This window comes from Lampetra planeri, chromosome 43, assembly GCF_965212315.1.
Source record: "Lampetra planeri chromosome 43, kcLamPlan1.2.h2, whole genome shotgun sequence".
NCBI lineage: Eukaryota > Metazoa > Chordata > Hyperoartia > Petromyzontiformes > Petromyzontidae > Lampetra > Lampetra planeri.
The window spans coordinates 1805503-1830685 of record NC_136149.1 but is presented as its reverse complement, the minus strand read 5'-3'; the positions used below and the strand labels follow the sequence as shown (position 1 = coordinate 1830685).

At 46.7% G+C, this 25183-nt stretch overlaps 1 protein-coding gene across 2 annotated transcripts; it reads left to right on the top strand.

Annotated features, from left to right (window-relative positions):
* The first annotated feature begins 4327 nt into the window (after positions 1 to 4327).
* On the top strand, positions 4328 to 23379 carry RSF1 (remodeling and spacing factor 1). 2 transcript variants are annotated; one of them, XM_078613998.1, is made up of 16 exons: positions 4328 to 4508; positions 7306 to 7397; positions 7800 to 7892; positions 8886 to 9091; positions 12544 to 12683; positions 12881 to 13695; positions 14289 to 14411; positions 15042 to 15146; positions 15638 to 15717; positions 16233 to 16299; positions 17306 to 17456; positions 17854 to 18268; positions 18634 to 18803; positions 20265 to 20519; positions 21076 to 21674; positions 22573 to 23379. In XM_078613998.1, the coding sequence occupies exons 1-16, from the start codon at positions 4379 to 4381 to the stop codon at positions 22582 to 22584; spliced, it is 3453 nt and encodes a 1150-aa protein (XP_078470124.1). In that variant the 5' UTR covers positions 4328 to 4378; the 3' UTR covers positions 22585 to 23379. The 2 variants fall into 2 exon arrangements, with proteins under 2 accessions (XP_078470124.1, XP_078470123.1); XM_078613997.1 differs by having other exon boundaries at positions 21076 to 23379.
* The last annotated feature ends 1804 nt before the right edge of the window (positions 23380 to 25183 follow it).

Sequence of the window (25183 nt, the reverse complement as noted above, 5' to 3'; positions counted from 1 at the left end):
GGGAAGCACTCTTGGGGTTTTTGATTACAAAAGAGGAGGACAAAAAGCAATTGATGCTGCCCTCTGGACAATTGATCACGTATTAATTGTTCAATTATTAATACTTTCGTAATTCGCTTGAATTATTGATAGGGCTTGGAAATGCGGATGCAGTCGCCTCAAGCCTCACCATTGAAATGAACAAAACGAGGTTCTGATTTTTCATGACAAATGTTTAATAACATGCATTTTATCCTGGGCATTTGGCATTTACCACAGAGCAGTGGATGTTGTTGTGGTAAAATGGTCAGCAATCGGGACTTGCAATTCAAAGGTGACTGCATCAATTCGACCTCCCAGCCCGACAGTTGAAATAATGGACACGTTTCTTAAATCCCAAGGTCGTGTGCGTTGTATGCTCAGTATGTTGAACTTCTTTCGCACCGTACGTAACCAACCGTGCTAATCGGAGATGCGGAAAATTTGTGGGTAATCCCACCTCTTCCAAGACACCAAACCAGCATAGAAGAGTAGACCAAATATCGTTTGGAGGAGCTTGTTAGAGCAGCGTCGTGAGAAATACATTTCAAGGGCTGCACCTTTACTGTTTCGAATGTTTCATGGGATGCAGCAGCAGCGGCGTGTTTGTGTGCGACTGTCTATTTGTGTCTGTGTCGTTTGTTACATGATTGACACATCCACTGATAAAAGAAGACTCATAAATATTCATGGTCGGTTGCCCGACCTGCACCCAAACTGCTTGCAATGTTTTCAACACATAGCACGCAACATTAGTCATGGTCTCGTTTTTCACACTTTATCAAGCAAACGCATGCTATCATTAAAAAAGAAACAGAGGCAACAGCCCTCTGGGATTCCCTATCGCATTGTACAGGTATAATTGCACGCGTGTTAACATTATACGGACCTGAATGAAAATAAAATATGAAATAATATTAATAGCGCGTTTGCTGTGTGTGAACGAGCAATGTTAATAACCGCACATTCAATCGATGACAATGACCCACTGACTGACATTGACATGCGTACAGTGTCATCTTTATACTTTAGTGTAAACATTGCACTGCACACAGTGCATTCGCTATACTTCAGCTAACATTTGCTTCGTGTGCACACAATGTAACTGCACACACACAAGATGTCCTTGCGCATATCGCATTATAGCTGGCTGCACAGTTTGTACTTAGATTACTTCATCATCGGTTAATTCAGTTCTTTGTGTTACTCAGTTTAAGTTGAATGGTAATTACACTCATGTAATGTCGCAATTCCCTGCATACTTCAATTTCCTTCGCAATTGATTAATGTCCAATGATGCAATTAACTTTTTCCATCTTTTATTGTGCACCCCAGATTACTGCTGATGTTGCCATGAATTAAGCATTGGTGGGATATGACTTCGGATTACTTAATTTATAATGGAAACATATTTTTACGAATGATTGGCAAGCTGTACGCTGCTTAAAATCATCTCCCTCTAACAGCTGTTACAACACATGACAGTGACGGGTGACAGTGTGTGCATTGTCAGCTAAGAATCGCAAGTAGCTGCGTCGTTCACGGTTTAAAACACGGAGCCACCACTGCTGAGATATACGAGGTTTGAATCAGTGTTTCAGCTACCGGTCATAAAACAAGAGTTCTTAAATTGTACTGAATTAATGGTCTCGGCCCTGTCACTGATGAATGCACAAAAAGTTGTAACATTAGTGTTGCCACCTGTCCGGATTTGACCCAGGCAGTCTGGGAATTTGCTTCTGAGTTCGGGTGGCAGGAATTGATTTTTACCGATATCTCGTTGTTTATTATAGTAGATTTCACCGAATCGATTGACATAGGCTGACGTAGAAATATGCCCGGGTTTGGTCTGTGGAGAGAGTGATAACCCAAAAGCATATTAAATGTGATGTTTCAATAAGTTTCAGACTTCAAACATTGGTTTGACTGGAATGCGGGGAACATTCTCTGCAGGACATTAAAATGTGGTGCATGGCTGAACCAGGTAAGCCCAAAAAACGGGTCCAGTATTTGTAGATTGTGATCAAAGAAAATACTTGGAATGCATTTTATTATTAACGTACGGTTCAATTTTAAACAAAAAAACCTTGACATTTAGGGACTTCACACCCCCCATCTCTCGCTTTGGTAAATCTATGGATCTGCCTCTGGTGAAGAGGCCGAATTGAAGGTGGTTTCAGAAGTAGTTCTACGAGGACATCTTCCTCGGCCTGTTATCTGAACACAAGGTTGATACACAGCTGGCTGTAGAGTTCCCTATGGGATTCGTATTGTTTTCACGACACGAGGCCGACAAGCACGATTGTAATACAATACGCAAGCAAACATAACACGTCTCATCTGTTGCGTGGGCGTGGTGTGCAAGCGAGTCGTTCGCCAGTCCAAAAACAACATTAGACTTATCCAAGCTGTAGTGCGGACGCGGTCGATTGAAATAAAGACAAGAACAACGCCATTCTTCCTTGTCATAGCGTCCCCCCCACACATTTAAGTGGCTCTTCGCACTGACTCTACGCACCGGCGACTTGTGAATGTTTGATGAGTGCAGGGGAACACGAGACGCAGTGGCGCATTTGCGATTGCGAATGCGGCATTTTCCCCAATCTCACTTTGTTGTTGTTGTTAAGCAGCTGACGCTGCGTTTGCAGTGATGCATAGATAGCACACACGCACACAAATGACCCCAGCTAAACGCAACACGTTCGTCAGTGTGTTATTTATAAAGGTGCGTTGTCTGAAACGTCGTTTACTATGCTATTTATTTTAGGGCAGTGTCATTGGCGAATGCGATGAGCGGTTTTGTTTGGCTTTTTTCTAAATATAGATTTAAGAGATACGTTTTCGCTGATGTTGTTGGCGTTGCAATTATCTCGTAGTTGAAGCAATTAAGAAGTTTAACTTGTTATGCCCCACTGAGAACAACAATGTTTTGAACAAATAGTTGTACTGCATGTCATCAGTATGTCAATACAGCACATGCACCCTACTGCCTTAACTACTGGACACTTCAAGCACTTCATTATCTAAAACTGCGAATTGTGACAATAACTGGACACCAGGCTGAATGTGTGAATGTACACGGCACAAAAACAGAGGCGTTGTTGCAATTAAAAGGTTTAGTGTTTTTTTTATTATCATTATTCGCAATGCATGCGGATGGTATTTAAAAAATGTGCCTGCAATTGTCTGGGGAGCGGTGGCGTGGCGGTCAGCAACCCAGCCACCCCAGTTCGATCCACCAGTGACGATGACCTCTGAACCGGGCGCGTGCCCTCCCCTAGGTCCACTCAGCCTCAAAATGAGTTCCTTGGTGCGGTGTGTGAACATCGCCGTCGGGGAGACAAAGGCGGTCGGGCGTGGTGCTGGCCACCCAGCCCCTTCGTGTGCCGTTCCTGACATCATAGGTGCTCGCTAACAGCACTTGCCCCTACAGCCTGTTACAGGCTACGTGTGAGTGGGAATCTTTGTCTTTGCGCCTTGGCCTCACGCAAATGGCTCTCGTTTGTTTACATTGGACCCCGGCCATTCGGGATAGTCGAAACGCCTCGGGAGGCAGATACGTGGACGTGTAGCTCATTGCGTTGCTGCTGCTGCAGCTGTTGCTGCGTGCATCTGCCCCGAGCGCTAGTTAGAACTCTCGCAGTAGTTCGCAAGGCACAACGCTGCGGACATGTCAACACGCACCAACATTTGGTGGACGACCAACGTTGGCCCTCGCTCGCCCTCTGAGCCGAGCGGGGGGGGGGGAGCAGCCATCTTATGAAGGGCTTCGAAGTCGTTAAGTTGCGCACGCAGTGAGGCGATAGTGACGGCGAGCACAGAATCACTCAGAACAACGCCACACACGGTCCACCCGACCCCCCCTCTCCACACACTCACCGCCGCGTACAGCCCGAACAGACATTTGTGGCATTGCGCCGTTTTGATTGTGAGCAGCTATGGAGCTACACAAAGATTCACCCGTGTAGCCTTAACAGACTGTAGGGACAAGTGGTGTTAGCGAGCACCTATGAAGGTCGCAATGATCCACACTGCCTTTACACGGAGCTCGAGGCACTGTGACATGCAACAGCGGCGGCGGCGTGGGGAGAAAGGGAAGGTCGGTTTAGTTGAAGGGGACGCCACGCGGTACCCCACTGCACATGGCCGCCCTCGGGAACGTCACTACGCCACGTGGGCGGGGCTATTGTCGCAGGTTGACGCCCACCCACTCACGGTTAACCAATAGGGTGCGAGTATCTCTTCCCGCGTGCCGCGCGTTGACCAATGGGAGAATTTCATTACGGGGGGGGGGGGTAAAGTTGAGGGGAGGGGCTGGAGGAGGAGAGGGGCGGTGCGAGCGGGAGCTCACCACGCCACCATGGCGAGCGTGGCGTTCAGCCCCAATTTCGCGGTGGTTTGCTCGTTTCTCGAGCGCTACGCCGCCCTGCTGCGCCTGCCCGACTTCAACTTCGCCGAGCTCGAGGCCGCGCTCGACGACACCGACGAAGGTGCGGACGTTTGCACGGTGGTTGTTGTTGTTTTGAGGGGGGGGGAGGGGGAGGATGAGGGGGGGGGGTCATGTCAGCATTGTGTGTGCGCGCGTGTCTTCTTGTTTTTCTTAAAGCGGCGCTTTAATTATTTATTACTACGGGCTCGGCAACGTTCGCGTTGTTGTTTTTTGAGTCCGTGGCCGATCGCTTTCATCGCGCTCTCTCAGAGACCCTCCTCACCACGCATTGTATTTGCTAGCGCGGATGCGCGCGACCGTCGGGTGGTTCGCGCAGCCGGATTGGTTGGCGGCCGCAGCGGCGCGCGCGATTGGTCGGCGTCGTCGAGTTTCCCGCCAGTTTTGACCAATAGCGAGCCTCGCGCGCCCTTACACGGTGGGAAATGTAAAAGGGGTCTCGGGTGCTGTGTGCACTTAATGGTGGTTTGGTGTTGTGCAAAAAAATGATAAAGTGACATGGCAAAACTTGTTCGCATTATCTTGTACAATCTAAATATAAAACAAAAAAGTTTAACCGTGAATAGTCTGTGCCACGTTCACATTGCCGCGCGTGTTTTTCCTGCGGTAGTTTCTGTGCGAGACGGTGTAGCTGCCACTGGGTTTTTGCAGTGTTTTTTTCTAACCTCAGAAAGCCCACCGTTCACTACGCAGCCATCGATTTAATTTCATACCCGTCCCTAATTCACCCAAACTAAAACAACTTAACTCCCACAAGCAGTGGGTGGGGGCACCCTCTTCGTACAATGCCACAGTCGCCTGTCGTTCGTATTGGCCGATGGTCATGCTTAGCAGCGCAGCGAGCATGGCGATAACGACGACGTGGAGGAGGAATGGCGATGCTTGGGGGGTGGAGTGCAGTGGTTGTGTTTTCATTTTTAAAAAAAAACCTTCCCTCCATTGAGTGAGTGCAGCTCACAGCCGCTACGTGGCGCTGCCACCCAGAATGAGAGGAGCTTTGAAGGGAGATCTTTCAATACAGGAGTGGAGGCGGATGGATGCAAACCCGCTTAAAACTTACACACGCGAGTCTGCACAAGCCATGAAGCTTCACATCCAGAAAAAACCTAAGAGTAGAAGTCCTGTTGTCAAGTGATGAGCACACATGGTTGGCCCACGTGGACTTGGCTTCTTGGCTTGGGTGCAAGTCTCGCGAGGGGACAATTGTGGTTATGAATAGCCGCTCGGCTTAAGGGCTAAAGTTAGATTGGGGGGTGGGGGGTAAAGTGATAGGTTCAGGTTGTGGATGAAGAGGTGATCGAGATTATTGCTTGGGTGAAGAAGTTTAACGTTCGTGTTATTCGAGTCGTAGGGTTAGTGCTGAGGTTTTGGCTAAATTTAGGCTCCGTTAAAGTAACAGCTGCGGTGCTCTGGTTTGTAGGGTAGTGTTGGTTCTAGAAGTATATTTATATTTTAGTATATTTATCTTTGTGGACCAGGGGATGAGGGCTTCTCTCGCCAGTGGATAGCTCATGGCTTTCGATGATGGATATGGTTGGCGAACGTGATATATGATAGGTGTAGTGCTAGGGTTAAGGTTTAAAGTTGGTGTTGAAGATGCTGTTCTTGTGACTCAGGAATAGTACTTTAGTGCCAGGAGAAAGAGCTAAAGTTAAGGTTGGTTGAAGTGATAGATCAGAGTATTTTCTCTAGCGCAGGCATTATGCTGTGTGGTTTTATTTACGTGCCATTAATTTCGCAATACAATTTCAAGCATACCTAATGAAAAAACGCACGTCATACAATGAGTACAATACAATATTTATCAAGAGAGAAATCAAACGTAAGCATGCTCAGGTGGGCACCGTGGTTTGCAGCCATGTATGTTTTGTGGGCCTTGCACACCAGTGGGGTGGGTGGTCCTCGTAAGAGTAGAATCAGCCTCGGGGGGGGATCCCTGCTGTTGGCCACGATCAGCCCAGGCCCCCCCCATCAAATGACACCCTCGTGAGCCTTGCCCACCTGCACGGATATGTGGGGTTCTGCTGCTGACGGTAGGAGGCAGAGATGTGCCAGGGAGAGACGGAATGTGCACCTCACGATTACCTTCTTCCATGTACTCCATAGTTCATGTTATTTAAAGTCCCCGCTATTGTGTTGATGACCTTTTGTATGCCGACATGACTGTGTACGTTCGTGTGAAATGGATGGAGTTTGCTGTACAACCTGATAGAGTGGTGAAGCTGTGCGATTTAATAGCTCTTTTTAAATTATTTGGAAAGACATGTTACATTTCAGAAATGCGGTTTGTTTTCATAAGTTCCAGAGGTTTGTGACTTGCTGAAATGTGCAAAATGTTTATAAGACGAATGTTTGCCTTCTTATTTCAAGGACATTAAGGCGTATGTGAATTGGTTCTACCCCTGCGTCATTACCAGTTGCACCAATGCATGCAGCATACATGCATTTGTCTCCCTTTAAACGAGCTATACGCATCTCAATTGAGAAACCTTACACAACCCCTCCTACACTCTCGGTTATTAATCATGCATAGACTGCAAAGGCTGTTGGATTAAAGAATTCATGTGGTGTCTGCAAGCAAATTTATACCTTAACCTTGTCGTGTGTATAGGTAGTAAATTAATGGAGAAGGCAAGACCAAGCACTGATGTGCAGTGGGGGAAACAGGCTGGTTAAAGACCTGCTGGGATGGAAATTTTAACGGGAAATAGAAAGGCAGCACAATTGACTGAACATAATAACTTTTGTCGCTGGCGCTCAGCGGGCCCCTCTCGTCTTGCGGACGGGAGGCCTGTTAGCGTCATCTGTGTAATTGGTTTTGCGTTCCCCTTTGTCGACAGCGCCCAATGCCTTGGTGGAATTGCACTTGCGGCTGCTCAAGACGATGGGGCAGAAGGTGGCACGAGACCGATGGGAGAAACACCTGGCCAAGGTGGGCTCCCCCCCCCTCCTTTCCCTCCTGACCTGCATACTGCCCCCAACCATGACCCGGCTCAAACCAAACGCCTTTAATCGTGGCCGTTATGTAGGCCTAGCTACAACTGAGCCTGTGTCAGTAGTCTTATCAGACATTTACTTTTCGCTCAGGTGTTGCAAAAAGTTATGTGCTAGAAATTGTTTATCACTAATTGCATATAGATGTCGAAGTTTCTTATCAGTTTAACAGTCCAAACAGTTGTTAATGTTCACACATCCGTTTAATAGGATGCCTTTTTGGATAGAGTGATGAGTCTACATCTATGAGCTTGTGATTCCTGCATACTGGCCGCCAGCTGGAACGAAAACCCGGTCTGGGGTTCTTAACGTCGATTTTTCTTTGATTGTCTCGATACAGATGTGTGAAGATTTTGACAGCCCCCTTGCTTGGGAGCTCAAGAACCTGGGATACCCCAAGATGAGCCAGGCCAACAAACTGATTCTGCTCAAGGTATCATTAAGTTGCTCCGTATAGCTTTTTAGACTGTTGAGGCAAGTGCTATTAATTAGCAAGCGCCTCCTGAAGGCTGGCATGGTGCACGAAGGTGGTGATTGTGTGGCTGGCACAGCACAAAATAGGGTCATGTGGCCAACACCATCCCAGCTTCATTTGTCTCCCCCATTGCTAATGTTTACACACCTCATCAGGTACTAATTGAAGGGTGAGTTGACCCCTACGGGAGGCCCAAGACGAGGTCAGATATCACATGCTGCTTATGTTAACCATGGCAGGAAATAAAACCTAGGTGATTAGGTCCATCGTGCAGTGAACTGAACATTATGCCACCGCTCTGCTCATGAGTGGATTGTACACCAACACATAGACTGATATCCCCTATTGACCTTATAGACTGTTATGTAAGTGCTCTGTCCACCAAATTGTTTAGTAATGAAATAGCATTTCTATTGGGAAGTCACTAATTTTAGGCATTGTGAATTACAAATGTAATTTTTATTTGTTCTTGCACACTGGTGCCAAAGTTGAAATGATACAAATTGTTCATGGATGTAAACCGTGATAAGCATCGCCCAAAGGTAATTTGAGCAGGTAACCACTTTTTGTTAAATGTATATTGTTAACTAATGTAATTTTGTATTGCTATTGTAACTTTCTGACCCACCCCTACTGGACATCTGTGAAAAAAAAGCCTCATATCTCATTGGATTCCTCCAGTGTAATTAAATATTCTAACGAAAGATTCTGATAATACTAATAATGCCCTTTAATTATCCAAGAAAGCCTGCGTCGTTACACTCTTGTCAATAATCGAAGTGGTAGGTCTCATGTGGCTAAGAGCCACACGTAATTAATTTTGAGGGTTTTGTTTGACCTGTGAGTCGAAGGCTCCCCCCCCCTTGTCTAAATGGAGAGTGTCTTGCCTTATCCCACCACTAACTGTGTTCCCCATGCCCTGTGCCCCCCACTGCCATGACCGTTTGCCAGTTCCTGTGTGAGACGCAGTTTGACGACAACGTGCGGTTCAAGGCGACCGTGAACGAGGAGGAAGCCGAGCTGATGCGGGTGCAGCCACTCGGCCGTGATCGTCATGGCCTCGTCTACTGGATCCATACGGACGGGCATTTCAACACCCGCCTCTACACCGAGGAGCAGGATGACCTGGAGCAGTCATCCTGGAAGCTGTTGTCACGGCAAGTGGGGCCTGCCCATGGCACTCGCCTCTCCCTAGATAATTTTCTCGCCTTCCCGATCGCTCCTTTGCTCGCTTGCTCTTTTAATCACTCGTTATCTCTCTCAATAACTCATGCACTCACTCTAGGACTAAATGTTTTCCCTCCCTCAATCAGTCACACCCACGATTGCTCACTCCCTGGGTTACTCATTCATTTGCGTACTCCATTTATAACTCATTAATTTGATCGAATTTGCTAAGTTCACATTTTTTTGTTTAATGAAGTGCCATACATTTCAATAAACGCTGATTTTTTAAATCGATATACAAATTTGCAGCCCGTTGTCAATTCACTGATGGATGAAGGTGGTGGTAGTGATGTTAAGAGTACTCATTTCACATTTGCAATGGTAAGTTACTTTACATTTGTAAGTTACAAAATGGGATCATTTTGCCAGTATCAAAGTAAAGATGTTCAAACACCAAATAGATTTCTTTTTTTGCAAGGAATCAAGTTCGCATTAACCACACGTACTTGTTGTGAACATGCAAACAAACATGCTCTGATAATATGTGCATTGTACTAGAACCTGATTGGCCTACACCAGAGACAGCCTTCTTTAGGGCCCAGTCTCACCACGTCACTTAGGGTAAAACCTATTCTTGTTTTTTTCATATTTTGTAAGTTATTTAACATTGGAAAGCCCAAGTGTCTCTCTGTAAGTGTTGTGCGGCGTGATTAGTGCATTGTGATACATATCTGGTCATTTGGCTTTGATTCCCAACCACGGTTAACATCAGTCGTGATTATCAGAACTGGTCTTAGGCCTCACTTAGGTCAACTTGGCCTTAAGTGAGTACCTAGTACAGTGTAAATATCAGTACTGGGGAGACGGCTGGGCAAGGTGCTTACCACACCTCGCCCTCACACTACATGTTGGCCTACATCGGTGCTCACTAACAGCACTTGCTGCTACAGTCTGTTCAAGGCCATACGGGGCACCTTTTTATTTATATTACTGAGGTGTGGTAATATCTTAGTTTGGACCAACACAAATGTGCGGTCATTCTTGCGCTCACCACTGTTTTTTCATGTCCACGTGTGGAAACTTCTACCAGGATGGGAAAGCTTCACAATTATAAAAATATTAATCTTTCTACTTTTTTCTCCTCTGTGTTGCATAAATAGTACTGTTTCTCAAGGTTTGATAGGCTCAACACTGTCTTCTTGGTTCTTTCGGTAAAGTCACGTAGAAGGGAAGTAATAAAATAATAAAAAGAAGATGAATCCCTGCAGTCACGAAAGCTTTAAATCAAAATTTAGGCTCAACACTGGTAAAGTGCTAATACAATAAATAACTCGATATTAGTGACTTGGATTTTTTATTATAAATTATTACCTTTAAGTAATTCGCCATGATTAAACAGTTTAACAGGCATGTGGTGATGTATTTATTCATCGATCAAAATCTATGTTTTACTCACTTTGCAAGCATTGAATCGATGCGTGTGACAGTTATTTGTCATTAATGCAAATGGTATGTATATTCTATTACATTAAGACATGCAGTAAACAAAATTACAAACAACAAAAACATAAAGTTACAAATGAGATAGTGAAATGTAAACAATACAACCGTGATATCTGGATTTTGATGATTCATCAAATTGATGCGTAGAGAAGCTGTTCCATGCCTGTTGTGTAATTTTAAATTTGATTGAACACTCGCACTGATGAAAAACAATCTAATTATTGCCAAATTGTGTGCAAAGATGCATGAGGAGATTGCACACTTGCTGACAGAGAGAAATGCACGGATCGCAAAGCAAAGACAAATGAAGAGACGTCGTATTCACTGCGGTGAAACGCAAGCGGGTTTGAGCGCAACGCATCGTGACGCAACGCATCGTGAGAAGAGATGATGGCCGATGGTCGGTCGAGAGTAATGACACTGGCTGCGAAATTGAGGAAACGCAGCTAAGAAAATGTCCACCACGGAGATGGAGCGATAAAATCCACTCGAGTGCAGCACCTAGATTGATTGTCACTCACGCAACTGAGAAATGTATATTGCTTGGGTAGGTAAAAAAATTCTGATAAAGATGTATGCTTAAGTTGAACATGAAATATGCACTTGGGGAGCTGAATATATGGCGCTGCATATACCGACAGGTGGCAGCTGCGTTGCTATGGCAACCTGCTGGATGGAGGGAGAGGGCATGTCAGAACAAGTGACGTCACTCAAGAGCTGCAAGATGACATGGTCATGTGACAGGAAATGATGTCATGTGGAGATGATGTCATTACTGGCCCTTGCCTGTTGCCAATGGAGGCATCTATCTGGCATTCGAAAGGGTAGTTGTTAACTGGCCTTGCTGTGGTCTGGATGCATTTGCCTTCTATATGTCAAACAAAGCTGGATTCCTTATTATTGTGATTAGTATTGGTACAAACGGTAAATGCAACTCAAGTGTGTGAAGGTCATTATCACAATACACAAGGTACATCACAGGTATTCATTTAATGTATAACCATGTCAGAGCCCCATTGGGACATCTCTTTTGCAAAGGCAACCTCGGGTGCAAATTAAACTACAGTATAAAATTATTATTTCATAAAAGTGACCCTAAACATAAAGATCGAGATGAGATTAAACTCATTGTTTCTCAGCAATATAATTAGGAAGAAAATGTACAAGAAGAAAATGTATTTGTAGTCACACGTACAAATAATCAGACCTACCATGTACAGTACTTCAAAATACAATTTCACTGCAGTGAGGATCAGAACTTAAGTGATTATTTTTTCCATTCATGTTGGACAGCCCAGGACAGCTTGGGAACGTGTAATGTATGGTTGCGTTTTCAATTCTAAGTCAATGAGACACCAGAATCCTCGAGTGGGTTACATTTGCATCCGAAAGTATTTTTCTGCTGCACATTGATGGTTTTTCCAGTTTCCATTATTCATTCCTGCAATTCTGAATGGCCACTATCCCACAGTAATTGTTTTAATTAGATTTGCATGAAGATATTTTGATGGATTGCTTCCAGCTGTATCTGTTTCCTGCCGTTGAGGCTGCAGCAGCTGCACTCAGCTCTGTGGCTGCCTTTTCCCAGCTGCCATTGTAGCGAGCAAACACACCTCTGAAAAATGACACAGCCAAATGTTCTTCTTGCATTTGCTGTCAGGTCTATATCCAAATTACCTAAACACTTTTTTTGCATTAAATCGGCCTTTTCATTACTCCATCCAGCTGCTGCAAGGGGCAATTCTGGACATTGTGGACCACTTTTTTGTTAGGTAGCACAGCGGTCTCATGTATGGGTGGTGTGTGTATCAATCTGGCACATCTGTGTTCTAAAATTTACAGCTGCGTGCCATTCTATTAAGTCTGATCTAAGCCAGGTGTGCTCTGCAGGCTTATGTACCAATGTTTTATGGTCTCTCGTGGTTCCGGTGCACTGCAGAAATCGCGAAGGCCTGGCTGAAGTTCTGCAGGGGCTCAAGTTGGCGGTGAGCGGGGGTGCCGGTGGCCAGGAGCAGAACAGCCCCTCCTGCAGCAGCTCTGACACAGAGGAGCCAACTAAACTGCCGCCCCCTTACACGAGTGAGACACTGTCCGTTGCTTGACCCTTGATGTGTCTGTGGGTTGCCTACATATTGATTCATTGGTTAAAATAACATTTTAGGTTGACGATACGTGAATCGGAACGTGTGTGTTACAATTGATTATTTAGAATGGGGAATCATCACGTAACGTAGCATACGGTGCATTGACTCTTGTCTTCTTTACTGGGGCACCAGCGGCTTTCAAACTAGGGCAGAAGATGAAAGAAAACAAAGCGGAGACGGGCGACAGTGACGGGAAAAAGTTGGAGGAGGAGGGGGAGGAGGAGGAGGAGGAGGAGGTGGCCCCAGCCAAGAAGGAACGGAGCGAGGTCGGGGAGACAAAGGGGGGTGGTGCCTCTGGTTCTCCCGAGGAGGCAGAGGACGAGGAAGACTCGTCGCTCATGAAGGAAGCGGTGATCAAGCTGGAGCGCCTGGACGACACGATGCTGGAGAAGCTGTCGCAGGACACCTGCAAGGAGGAGACGCAGGCCAAGCTGCCCGTCAAGAAACGCGAGCTGCGAATGCCCACCGAGATTTCTCCAGACGCACGGCCCTCAAAATCCGACGTGGACGGAGAGGCGCAGGCGAGCGGCGCCGATGCCGGTGGCGAAGGAAAGGGGGTGGCCTCAGAAGGTGGTGGTGGCGCGCAAGGCACCACCGAAGGAGAGGCGGAGAATGGGCAGAACGGAGAGTTGGGCCGCAATGGAGGTGGTAGCGGCGGTGGTGGCAGCGGTGGCGATGTCTCAAAGGGCGGCTCGGTGGCACACAAGAGTGACGCGGAGAAAGATGGCAAGGACACTGCTGCTGCCGCGCCCACGACCAGGAAACGCGGCACCTCGGCCACCCACGCCGACAGGGTGAAGGATGCCAAGAAGGGCGACTCGGAAGCAGTGGCGGGCGACCCCAGCAAAGTGAACGGGCAAGGCAGCCCCAGGCGCATCACGCGGCAGAGGAAGGCCGCCTCCGAGGAGGCCAAGAAAGCAGAGGAGAAAAGCAGCTCGGAGGAGAAGGTGCGTTAAGGCCGCTTCTTTCGGGCTTCGATTAAAATTTAACTTTTGTTTGTTTCTTACAGCACCCTGTTACAGCAGGGGTGTGCAACCCCTGGTCCTCTGGGGCCACAGTTCATTCTGGTTTTTATTTATCTACTTAATAGAGCGATTAAGTGAAATCATTATTTTATCGAATGAGAATTTTAATTGTTGTCAGCTGTTAAGCAATTGGAGGTTTCAAGTTATCAACACATTCAGGTTTGTGGCATTCGAGGGGCAGAATTGAGATATAACTCAAATAGATTTCTTGTACTTATACTGCTAGTGTCCTGCACTGTCTTATACGAGTTGGAATTCGCATTGAGCAGAAAACAGAGTAAATCATTGGCAGGTAAGCATGTATTTATGGTACTACTTTACATCACTAAAACGATGTGAATGCTTTGAGATAGTTGTAAACTCATCTTCAAGATAAGGGCTTTGTCTTCCATTCAGGTATGTGTCATCCTGCTTATCACATCGAACCAATATGTTTTGGGTCTGTGCATGGGAGTTACTCGGTGAATGGCTCTAATTGTCACGTGGTTAAAGCTGTTGCTGTTTTGCATGTGCAGGGGAGCAGCGGGGAGAGCGAGGGCAACGACGATGGCAGTGAGGAGAGCCAGGAAGAGCCCTCGGAGGGAGCTAATATTGACGACTCGTGCAAGCGCTGTGGGCTGTCAAGCCACCCCGAGCTGGTGAGAACACGACACAAAAACAACAGCTTCCATATGTATGTATGTATGTAGAACTTCTTTCGCATCGTACGTAACCAATCGGGAGGTGTGGGGGATGGACAATAAGTGGTGGTGGTGACGTCACCACATTGCCTGTGCCAGGCTCGGTGCACTCTGATGCCACTGAAATGTCAAAGGGTTTCCCAGATGCTATTGATTGACTGAGATGACTGGCAGTTACGCCACCTGCTCTCCCCACTGACAACTTATTGCTGCTCATTCTTGTGAGTGTAGCTCCTGCACCCATCATTGTTGTTGGAGGGTGGCTACCTCCCAACAGCCCAGTAGCGTCCTTCACGAGCCTCCTCCATAGAGGTCGATATTGACACCGCTGGTACCAGTTTAACCCTTGGCTAACATTTTCCTATCATTGAATGGATTATATGAAATAGGTTATTCCTATGTACACAATTCTCCACGTATTTTGAGCATATTAATTGGTTTTAGTCAAGGAATAATTGTGGAATAACAACATCATATTTGGAGATAATGGTAACAGTGATGGAGAAGAAACATGTAATCCTATGAAAACTACATACAGCGATGACGATGTTGAAAACACCGATGTTAATTACTATGCAATGTGTGCAGATCCTGCTGTGCGATGGCTGCGACGATGGGTACCACACTGCGTGCCTCCGTCCCCCGCTCATGCTCATTCCTGACGGGGATTGGTTTTGTCCATCCTGTCAGCACGTAAGCACCTTCTCTTCCATCTGCACCACCACTCTTATTTCCTGGGCGACGCCAATCCTCTCTGCTGCTCACTTACAATTCAACACGACTGTGTTATGTAGAGCTGAGCTGTACAATTATTTAAATAATTTTGTTACTGATTATTGGTTTCATTTGACTTGGCAGTGGATAATACAAAAATCATTGCGAGAAAAAAGTCTCACCTATTTAATTCTTATGAATAACGCTATTGCGTTTGACACCTGGTGTGCTCCCTAACTTGTTCATTCATCTTAAAAATAGAATCCTTTTCTTCACACACTCATTATTGAGATGCTATTACATTCAGAGTCTTCGTTAATTCAAACTGCATTGTAGTTTTTCGTAAAATACATTTTTACTTTTGTTCTCTGCAATTCCTCTGTGATTTGAGTTATGCCGTAAATTGAGGCAGAGTCACAGCAGTGGTTGACTGCTGCGTTGCCTCCGCTACTCCCCTTAATGCCGAGCAGAAGAAGCTTTGTGAGAAGATGGAAGAGGAGCTGAACCACCTGGACAGGATGGTGAAGAAGAGCAATCGTGCACAACGCAGGTAACGGCTGCGTTCCCAGCCCACTCATACTTCGTCGCGGTTTTGGTTCTACTTTGTCTTCCGACACGGCTCGGTTCAGGCTTGAGCTGCTACGTTGCTTTCGAATATGCCCAAGCGGGCTCGGCCATAGTTTGGCCTGGGCTCAGCTCATTGGAATCCAGGACATGGCTGTCAGACAATGCCCAGAGCCGGCTGAAATAAAACTACGTGCCGGAGCACAGTGCCATTAATTTACTCACAATGTGATCTGATGCATTGTCAATATTGAGGGTTAGGATTCAATTGGCACAAATCTCTTGCTCTTGTTGTTTGTATCATGTCTATATTGTTTAAACGTGTTTTAAAATAAACTGTCAGTGCTTTTAGCCATGTACCAGTCAAGCAAAACTTGGCTCGTGTATTACACAACCCTTTTTGCGTTACTTTGTTTTAATAAAACTCTGATTTCCTGACATTTGTGCTTAATCTGATTCAAATTCACAAGTGTTTTTTGGTTTTATTTTATGTCTTTGCAGAAAAGAGATGCTGACTTATGTTGGGATCAGCTCGGAGAATATCCTCCCACGCAAGGCAAGTTATAACGTACGTACAGCTGTTACAGATATTCTATTTGCATTCGCAAAGTATCCATTTGTCATGCACAGTCATAGAGTTATATTGTAATACTCGGTCAGTTTCCAACGTGTCTTTCTTGGAACATGTTTTTTGTTATTAGTGGGATTTTCCAACACTTTCTTTTTGCGCCCTTGTTAAAGAGATACTTACACAGCAATCTCGTAACAATTAAACTGAGCAGCATCATCAAACTCTCCTTCTGAGTTCCCAATGCTTTGATTTTGTTTCCAAAATTCTGCTGTTCTGCCGAATCATGTTTAGAACATTGTGAAGTTGTAATTATGGTCAAATTTCTGTGACAATACTAAGTGTCGTCTGCTTCAGAGTAGACATCAAATATGCCCGACATCATTCGCATGCATGCCACCGTCAGGGTGCCAATTTACCAAGTATAAAATCACTCATTGGGATTAATAACTCAAGTAATTATTTTTTTTGTAGCAGGTAAAGAGATACTTACATAGCAATCTCGTAACAATTAAACTGAGCAGTAAGGCCCATTGAGCTATACACCTCTTGTTTCAGAAGTGACCTGGCCACAAATAATAGCTCAATGAAATGGCATATCATGTGGAAGTTTACAGCAGCTAAATACTCTAAACACATGTATCTAAATGTGGAGGGAAGAACTGGAGGACGTAGAGAAAAAATCCACACTACCACGGGGAGAAGATGCAAACTCCGAATATACAGGCTTGGGCACCACATCGCTCAAAGGGATGATTGCTGATTGTCAAATATAACGATAGTGGTAGCCAAGGGATGTAACACGTCTGACAGCACGCCCACTGAGCGATGAAATCAGATCCGTGTGTAGGTGCTCGCTGAATTATTACATCGCAGAATCATGAAAGTTGGTAACGGCTTGGGGAATCTTTCATCCTGTAGTGGACTGATAAATGATGATGATTGACGTGAGGGTTATTATAGGCCACATGTTGGGCTTGTGAACATGATGCCACCTCGTGAGTAGTCGGTACAGGATGACGAGGACGAGGAGCCGGTCGGGAGGCAGCGCCTGGAGCGGCGGTCGAGTCGCGCCCGCAAGGCGGTGAGCTACGAGTACAAGGAGTTCGACGACGCTATCATCACCGCCATTGAGGAGGATATCAAGGAGGTTAAGGGTGAGCCTCTCCTGCCGCTTCTGACCGTGTGCTATTGTCATTGAATCACTGCGCTGATACGGTGATGTTCAGGAATTATATCTGTCTGTTCTGAGGAAGCATCACATGTTTTCACGAACACTGCAACACCTAAACACATTTTTACTGAACTTACCGCACAGATTACCAATGCCAGATCTGTATTGCTTTTGGGAAAAATTTCCAGCAACAATAATTGAAAAGTTTTTTTTATAAATAAGCATATCCGTACGGTATGGGCACGTGCATGAGATTGCATGGCTGTAATTATGTATACCTGACGCACGAGTCAATTCCCCTCAAGTGTAGGTTTCCTTGATGGTTTGGGTCGTCAGTGTGTCAAGCTCGATGTTAACTTGCGGGTATTCTCACATTGCAGAAGCAAAACGGAGGATGGCTATGGAGCAGGAAGCTGAGGATTCTGGGAAGGAGGAGGAGGAAGATGAGGAGGAAGAAGAGGGCAGCACTGGCGGGGCCTCGGCGGCAGCAGCAGGCGGAGCAGCACCCGCCTCGGGGCCTGTCCACCGCGGCAAGGACATCTCGACGATCCTGCGTGCCAGCGGGCGGCACAGCGGGGAGTCGGACGACGGCGCCACGGCCGCCGCCGAAAAACCCAAGAAGAGAGCGGCGGGCAAGAGCAGTGACGATGATAAGGAGGAAGATAGCGACGAAGATGACGGGCGTCGCGGAGTGGTGCGTGGGCGCAAGCGGGCGCCCGCAAAGAGGAAGGCCCGGAGACTGACGGCCCTTGACAGCTTCGATGAGGAGAGCGAGGACGAGGACTACCAGGAGAGGTGCTGCACGTCGCCGCCACGACTTATTCCATGTCTTCGTTTTGTTAATCCCCGCCAACTCAGTAGGGGAAGACACGACAATTCGTAAACTCGATTAAACGTGAACATAACTTGAGTTTAAAATTGTGTTGCTATTCGTGACTAATTGATACATTTGGTTAACTGAAATACTAATTGCCATGTGAAATGCTTGTACATGTGATACATTTAATGATTATTGGGCCCGTCGTTTGAAGGCGCTTACGACGTAAATTTGGCCTCATTTACATGGCCTAACCCAAAAATCTATTTTCAATAATAATGATATTGTCTGGGAAAACCTATACGTGTTAAATAAGAGAACGTGTTTTGTTTCCCCCGTGCAGTGGCACCGAAGTGGAGGAGCCGGATAACTGGGTGGATGAATTTGGCAGCGGTGACGCGTCCTCTGGCTCGGACTACTGGCAGAGCTTGTCGCGGCGGCCGCGAAAGCCGCGGACGGAGCCGACGCGGCGGAGTCAGAGGCTCAGGGGGCGGCCCATGGAGGAGGACAGTGGTGAGCGCCACCTCTGTTGCCCCTCCCACCTGCCGGCGTCGGGATTCTAAATCCTTGCTGATTAGACGCCGAATGTGGAAACTGGCCCAGAGAGTTTGCCTGTGTTTTGAACCAAATAATGCACTCGCAGAGGGCTTCGTAGACCAGAGGTCGCAACCGGGTACCCCCCGATACCCGTACCCTACCCGATACCCAGCTACCCGTACCCGGCCGGGTACGGGTACAGGTAGCCGTTTGCGACCCTGGTTCGGCCGGGTACGGGTAGGCCGTGAGTCACTGGTGAGTAACCGTTTGTCACTCATTTCGGGTAGGGTACGGGTACGGGTAGGGAACGGGTACCCGTACCCGGCCGGGTACGGGTACCCATTTGCAAACCAGGTGCGGCCGGGTACGGGTAAGGAATCAAAACCCGTTTGCGACCTCTGTCGTGGACTGATGGGATGTGTGATAGATAACTTTAATTTTTAATGTGGGTTGTACAGATATGTAAGGCAGGTGTTGTTTGCTTATTTGCTGAATCCTTGGTTGCATTTTTATACACAACGATTTTGCATATGCATCCATCACACATTTGCCCTGACCAATTAACAGCCGACACCCAGTGCAGTATTTGCACGGTGTAATTAATTTTCCATGTTAGTAGTGAGCGCCATATTACACGTGTTCACATATCTCACCGTTCTGCAGTGTGATATTATATCGTCGAAACTACGATCGAGTCTCATGACGCTGTACAAACAAATGCTCACAGAAGCGGGATTATCTAGAACTACCTCTGAGATATCTCAAGTTACGATTCACACAGAAGGGGGCAGCAACTATTTACCTGCTCTTCCACGGAGTAATTTTTGTCTCGTTGCAAAGAAATATTTTAAATTCTCAGAGCTGGAATTTATCCAAATTACGTGCATAACTAAGTCAAATGTGATGGGATTGGATTTTAATGTAGTTTCATTACAATGGACATCCTCATTTTAATCACAGTCAGCTGCATGGATCTGAACCCAGCATCTCATCCGGTACAAGCTCCGGACCTCTGAGCCACCTACAATGTGATTTTAAGATGTAATTTAATAGTTAAGATTTACTTGGCCACTGTGGATGCTGCATGGTATCACAGTGGCAAGATATTAACTATCTCACATGATTATACAGGACGTCGTGGGTTCGATCCTGACCCTGACGCATGTATATTTGGAGTTGCATTTTTCCCCATGGTCGCTTGGTTTCTTCTCTGGGTCCTGTTCCCTCCACATTTAGAATCAACATGCGCTAAGAGTATTTGGTTGCTATCATTTTCCACATAATAAGCCACTTCATTGAGCTGTCAATTGTGGCCAGGTAGCTTGTGCAAAAGAGCTACATAGCTCGGTGGACCTCGCCTGGTAAAATTAAAAAAGTTAATAGTTTATCGGTGCTTTTCTGTACGGGATATCATGGTTTCCTTGCATCTCACCGCAGACTTGGAGAGCAGCGACAGTGAGGTGGCGCGTGCCGCCCGCCGGGCCGGGAGGAACAAACGATCGGAGCGACGCACGGCTCCCGCCAGGAGAGGCACGCGGGGCAACAGGGCGATTGCTCGACGCAAAGGCGGCAGGAACGACTCGGACGCCAGCGAGTCGGATGCGTCGCACAAGAGTAGCCCCGTGGCGGCGCGCCGGGCAAGGGTCACCGCCACCCCACGCAAGCGGCAGACCCGCTCCTCGGAGAGCCACGGTGACTGTCGCAACACGCCACACGTGGGGCATTGCTACAAGTGTTGTAGTGTGCTGGCGACCACAGTAGGCGTTCCCGCTGCAGTGCGCGTGCCACGTTAACGCGCCTGGGATAGGGAAATGCGTTCCACGGTAACTGACACTTGCCACCGCGATGTGCTCGCCGTGGCAAATAAAGCCGACGAAAATACACGAGCCATAGGAATGTACAAGGCACGTCAAAGCTTCTACAATAACATGTGTGCCACAGTCACTAATGCAACACACTGTCACCTTGGGTCTGCCATGAGAATCGCCACATCGGCCATGGCACCAAGTGTGCATGTGCATTGGCACTGCATATCCACCTTGTGAGGTGCGTTAAGGTGGGTATGCAGTGCCAGTTACTCAATTGTGATTGCATAAAGCAATCGTCGTAATTACAACTGGCAGTCTAATGCCCGATTGCGGGTCGTGTGCCCTTTCAAATGTTTGAAGTAACGTGATGAGACACACCAGTATAAATACCGTTATATAAAAAATTATTGTTAACGCCCGCTTCACTCTTGCTCCCGCAGAGAGCGCCAGCTCGGCCAGCGAGCGCCCAGTGCAGAAACGCAGGAGAGCGGCATCAGCTGCACGGGCTCGTAGCTCTGACGAGGAGGAGGAGGAGGAAGATGAGGAAAAGGCAGGTCAACGAGCCAAGCCTGCTGGGTCTCGGCAGCGGCGGGCATCGGGTGCTGGCGGTAGTGCACAGCGACGTCAAAAACGGCCGTCGAGCGCCCGTGCCCCAGTCCGCACGCCCAAGCGCAAACGCGCTGCTCGGAGCGGCCGGACCACGACTGGCGGTGCAGGTGCCGGCAGCAGCAGCGAGGAGCACAAGGAGGGCAGTGGTGGCGGCGGTGGCGGCGGCGGCGAGAGTGGAGAAGATGCGGACGAGGCGGCGATAGCGGCAGGGAAAGCGCAGCGTGCGCGGGACGCCCGGCCCAGGAGGCCCCGGCGGGCAGCAGCCGCTCGTGGCACAAAGGCGGCGGCAGCGGCGGCGGCCTGCGACTCGTCCGGGGAGGACGAGGGGGCGCCACCGCCCCCCGCAAGGGCCTCGCGGCGCGCGGGCGCTACCAAGGAGGGCGGAGGCGGCGGTGACGACGACGAGGATGTGGCGGACGACCTCCTCGGGGTAGAGGATCTGGTGGACTATGTGACGGGAGAGTAGTGTAACGGCGGCGCGTTTTAATAACTGAAGAGAAATAGACAAAAACGAAGGTGGTGGTGATGATGATGGTGATGTCGATTTAGCTGTGATCACCATGTATTTGAGCAGCTGGGGCTGGCTTTGCCGAGCTCTTCTTAACGAGATTATTTTGGCTGGTTTTTCTATTCATACTCCGACGTGTGATATTTGATCAGTTTTATTTCCTATTCGCCGACTTAGCCCTGTACAAAATTTGCTAAATTCCTGTAGGCGTGAAGTCATGAATAGGTCCTGTACACATGCCCGCATAAAGCTCCCCAATAGTCCCTTTCTGATCAGGAGCCTTTTAATCGTATAGGTAGTTGCTAGTTATCGCAGAATGAACGACCACGTGGCTTTTAAAAAGTCCCGCCGGTAAGTCATGATATGTACATGCGGTGTTGTGCATGTGTAAGCCTCGAAATTATCTGCTGAGTGGTGTTTGTGCACCGCTGAAAATGGATTGGTGTTGTGGTGAGATGATGCTTAAAAGACACGTGGTTGTGCGTCTGGTGTGTACATATAAACCTGGCCCTCTGCACTGCTATGTGTTGCTGATTACAACTTTTTTTACTTTTGCAGAATTACAGAGCAGATTTGGAACGATTGTTTTTAACCGTTTGTGCTTAACTTTGCAGAGGTCGCGCAAAGAGAGCAAATTCTATTTGTGGGCAAAGTAAATCAGATGGAACGGCTATCGGAAGTGATAAAAATTGGACAGTGTGGTCTCATAGCATGGTGTTTGAGTGAACTGTTCTGTTTTAATGTGCTCTACTTTGTGTAACTTTGCATACGTGAAAACGCTAGGATGTCCAAATGACGGAGTTGTGTTTCCCACTTCCAGGGAAACAGGTGAAGCGTTCGCCAGATGCTGTGGCTGGTGTACAGAGGTGCATGGGACCGTGAGATGAAAAAGAGCTCCTTGCAGGACACATTGCTCCCCCCACTGTCCATTGAGACAAAACCTGTGTGTGTGTGAAACCGAAAAGTTATTAGCGTTATTCATAGTTGCATTCATACTCATAAGCAGTTTTGAGAAGAAACGTGGAAAATATAAAAAAAAAACTGATATGTAACAACTTAGCCTAAAACTTTTTGGAAGTTAAGTGCGACACTTATCCAAAGGTGGTCAGATGAAACAAAGTGTTGACTTGTTTGGACTCTATTGAACAGTGGTGGTTAAAAGTCCACCATACAGGTGTTTAAAAACCAAGTCGTCAACTTTTTTCATTGTTTATTTTTTGAAAGATTTAATTTGGTTTTTTCTCATCGTTTTTGATCTGCACGCTTGTAGAGCAGAAACGCTTACAATTTGTTTTCTGTCACTGACGACTGCTTAAGTTGCAAATTAAAGCTTTTTACAGTAAAACGAAACAGTATGCCTTTAAGTAGTCACATGAACCACAGCTAGTGTCCCGTGTTATTACTGTATTGTAGCAACGATGTATTTATAACGGTGTCGCGTTATGATAGTAGCGATGCTGTGATGTCGGTATTCACGTGTCAACCCCTATGGATAATTCTTTTATATATCCGTTTTAAATGTCCTCATGGAACATAAAGAGTTACACTGGCTGTGTCCTTTTGCGTGGTAGTAGCATCACCCCCCGCACTGCAAATAAAAACAGTCGTCAGCATTTTGCTTGCTTGATCCTGCCTCTTTGCCTGTGTTGTGTGGTTTGCGTTCACTTCAGCCGTGTTTTTTTGTTATAACTTGACCCAGTAGTTTAAGGGCTGATGCATGTGTTGGCAAATGTGGCTTTTCCTATTTTGTTTTATTAAAACGGGCCAATGATTTCCCAGCAATTTTTTAAAGTTTATTTGACATGGCAGTGGGGCGGAGTGGTGATACAGGGGTTTGTGCCCTGCATTATGAACCTGACAACTTGAGTTTGATTCCTGATGAACTGGTTCTCCATCCACCCTCTGCCCCCCTCTCCAAAACCTCCACTGACCAGCCAGGTGAAGTAAGGTCAAACGACTAACAGTGGGGGCCTTCACCCAGCAGTGGATTGGGTTAATTTGCTGACGTGGAAATATGTAGAAGAGTAATAGGAAAAAAAAAACAATTATCCTAATAAGCAGATGGCTGCCAATTGATGTAGCCTTTTTTCAGTAAGGTTGGCATGACTTTTATACAAAGCATAATAATTCGTACAATTCAAGTATTTTACATTTGGACTAATGAGCACATCCGTGATGAAAATTGCCCATGTAACTGTCTTCAAAGCCCTTTTGAAAAATAGCCAGGTGATTTCCCAGTGATTTTCTTAAATCAAACCTATGTTTACTCAAATTATGTTCCTTATTTGGGCATCACTCAACTGCTAATCATAACCTATTCTCATCAGCTAGGTGGTTGTGGTCGTGTAAGGCAATACACCATGGTCTCCAGAACATTGGTGGAACACGTGGTATATCGACTGCTGGATGAGGGCATCCAGGTGTCAAAAAGTTCGTGGGGTTGATTGAACCAAACTTCACATTTCACCATGCTGGTCAGTGGGTTAGTGAAGGTAAGCACTACAATTGATTTTGCTGCACTACCCAAAACGGTGCCCTGCAACTTATACCACCTGCTATGGACGTTGGTTGCCCTTGGAACGATCCAGAACCCATTTCTGCTTAACTTCAGACCTGATGGTGAGATCAGATGCACTGCGGGTAATTTAGTCATACGGACCCATTATGTATAAATTGTGTTTTCTATAAAATAATAAAACCAAAAGTTGTAAGTCCATGTCCCATTCCGGGGTAACTCAATCAAACCATCCCCAGAGTAACTGTATTGCCATTCACATGCTGGCGGTATCACCACTGTTGGCCATGATGTCCGGTAAGTCAGTGGTGGTTCTATGGATAGACGAGACCTGGCCAAAAGAACATGGAATTTCCACCAATCTATACCTTATTAGGTTTATTACAAGTACAATATGTAATTTACGAAACGTGACAATTTAGTACAGTACGTCCTCGGCAGAACACATTCAGATGGAATTGGCCAAACATCCCAATGCAGAACCCACTCACGCGTTCCTGGATGACTTGATAACATTCATATCAAGTCGGTATGAAGTATAAACGAACAAAATATATATGAAAACACCTCTCCATATTTTGTAACTTTTGTTGATCAGGTCGAAAATATCCCGCCCCACCCTAAGCTGCAGTGATGGCCAAACATCGTTTGCGGGCCGCCGTCTCGCAGTGGCGGGAGGCCTCATGTTGCTGAGTCGCAGAGGTGTGGACTCGAGTCATGTGACTTGGACTCGAGTCAGACTCGAGTCATGAATTTGATGACTTGCGACTCGACTTGGACTTGCATAACAATGACTTTGTCCCACCTATGAGATGTGGACTCGAGTCATGTGACTTGGACTCGAGTCAGACTCGAGTCATGAATTTGATGACTTGCGACTCGACTTGGACTTGCATAACAATGACTTTGTCCCACC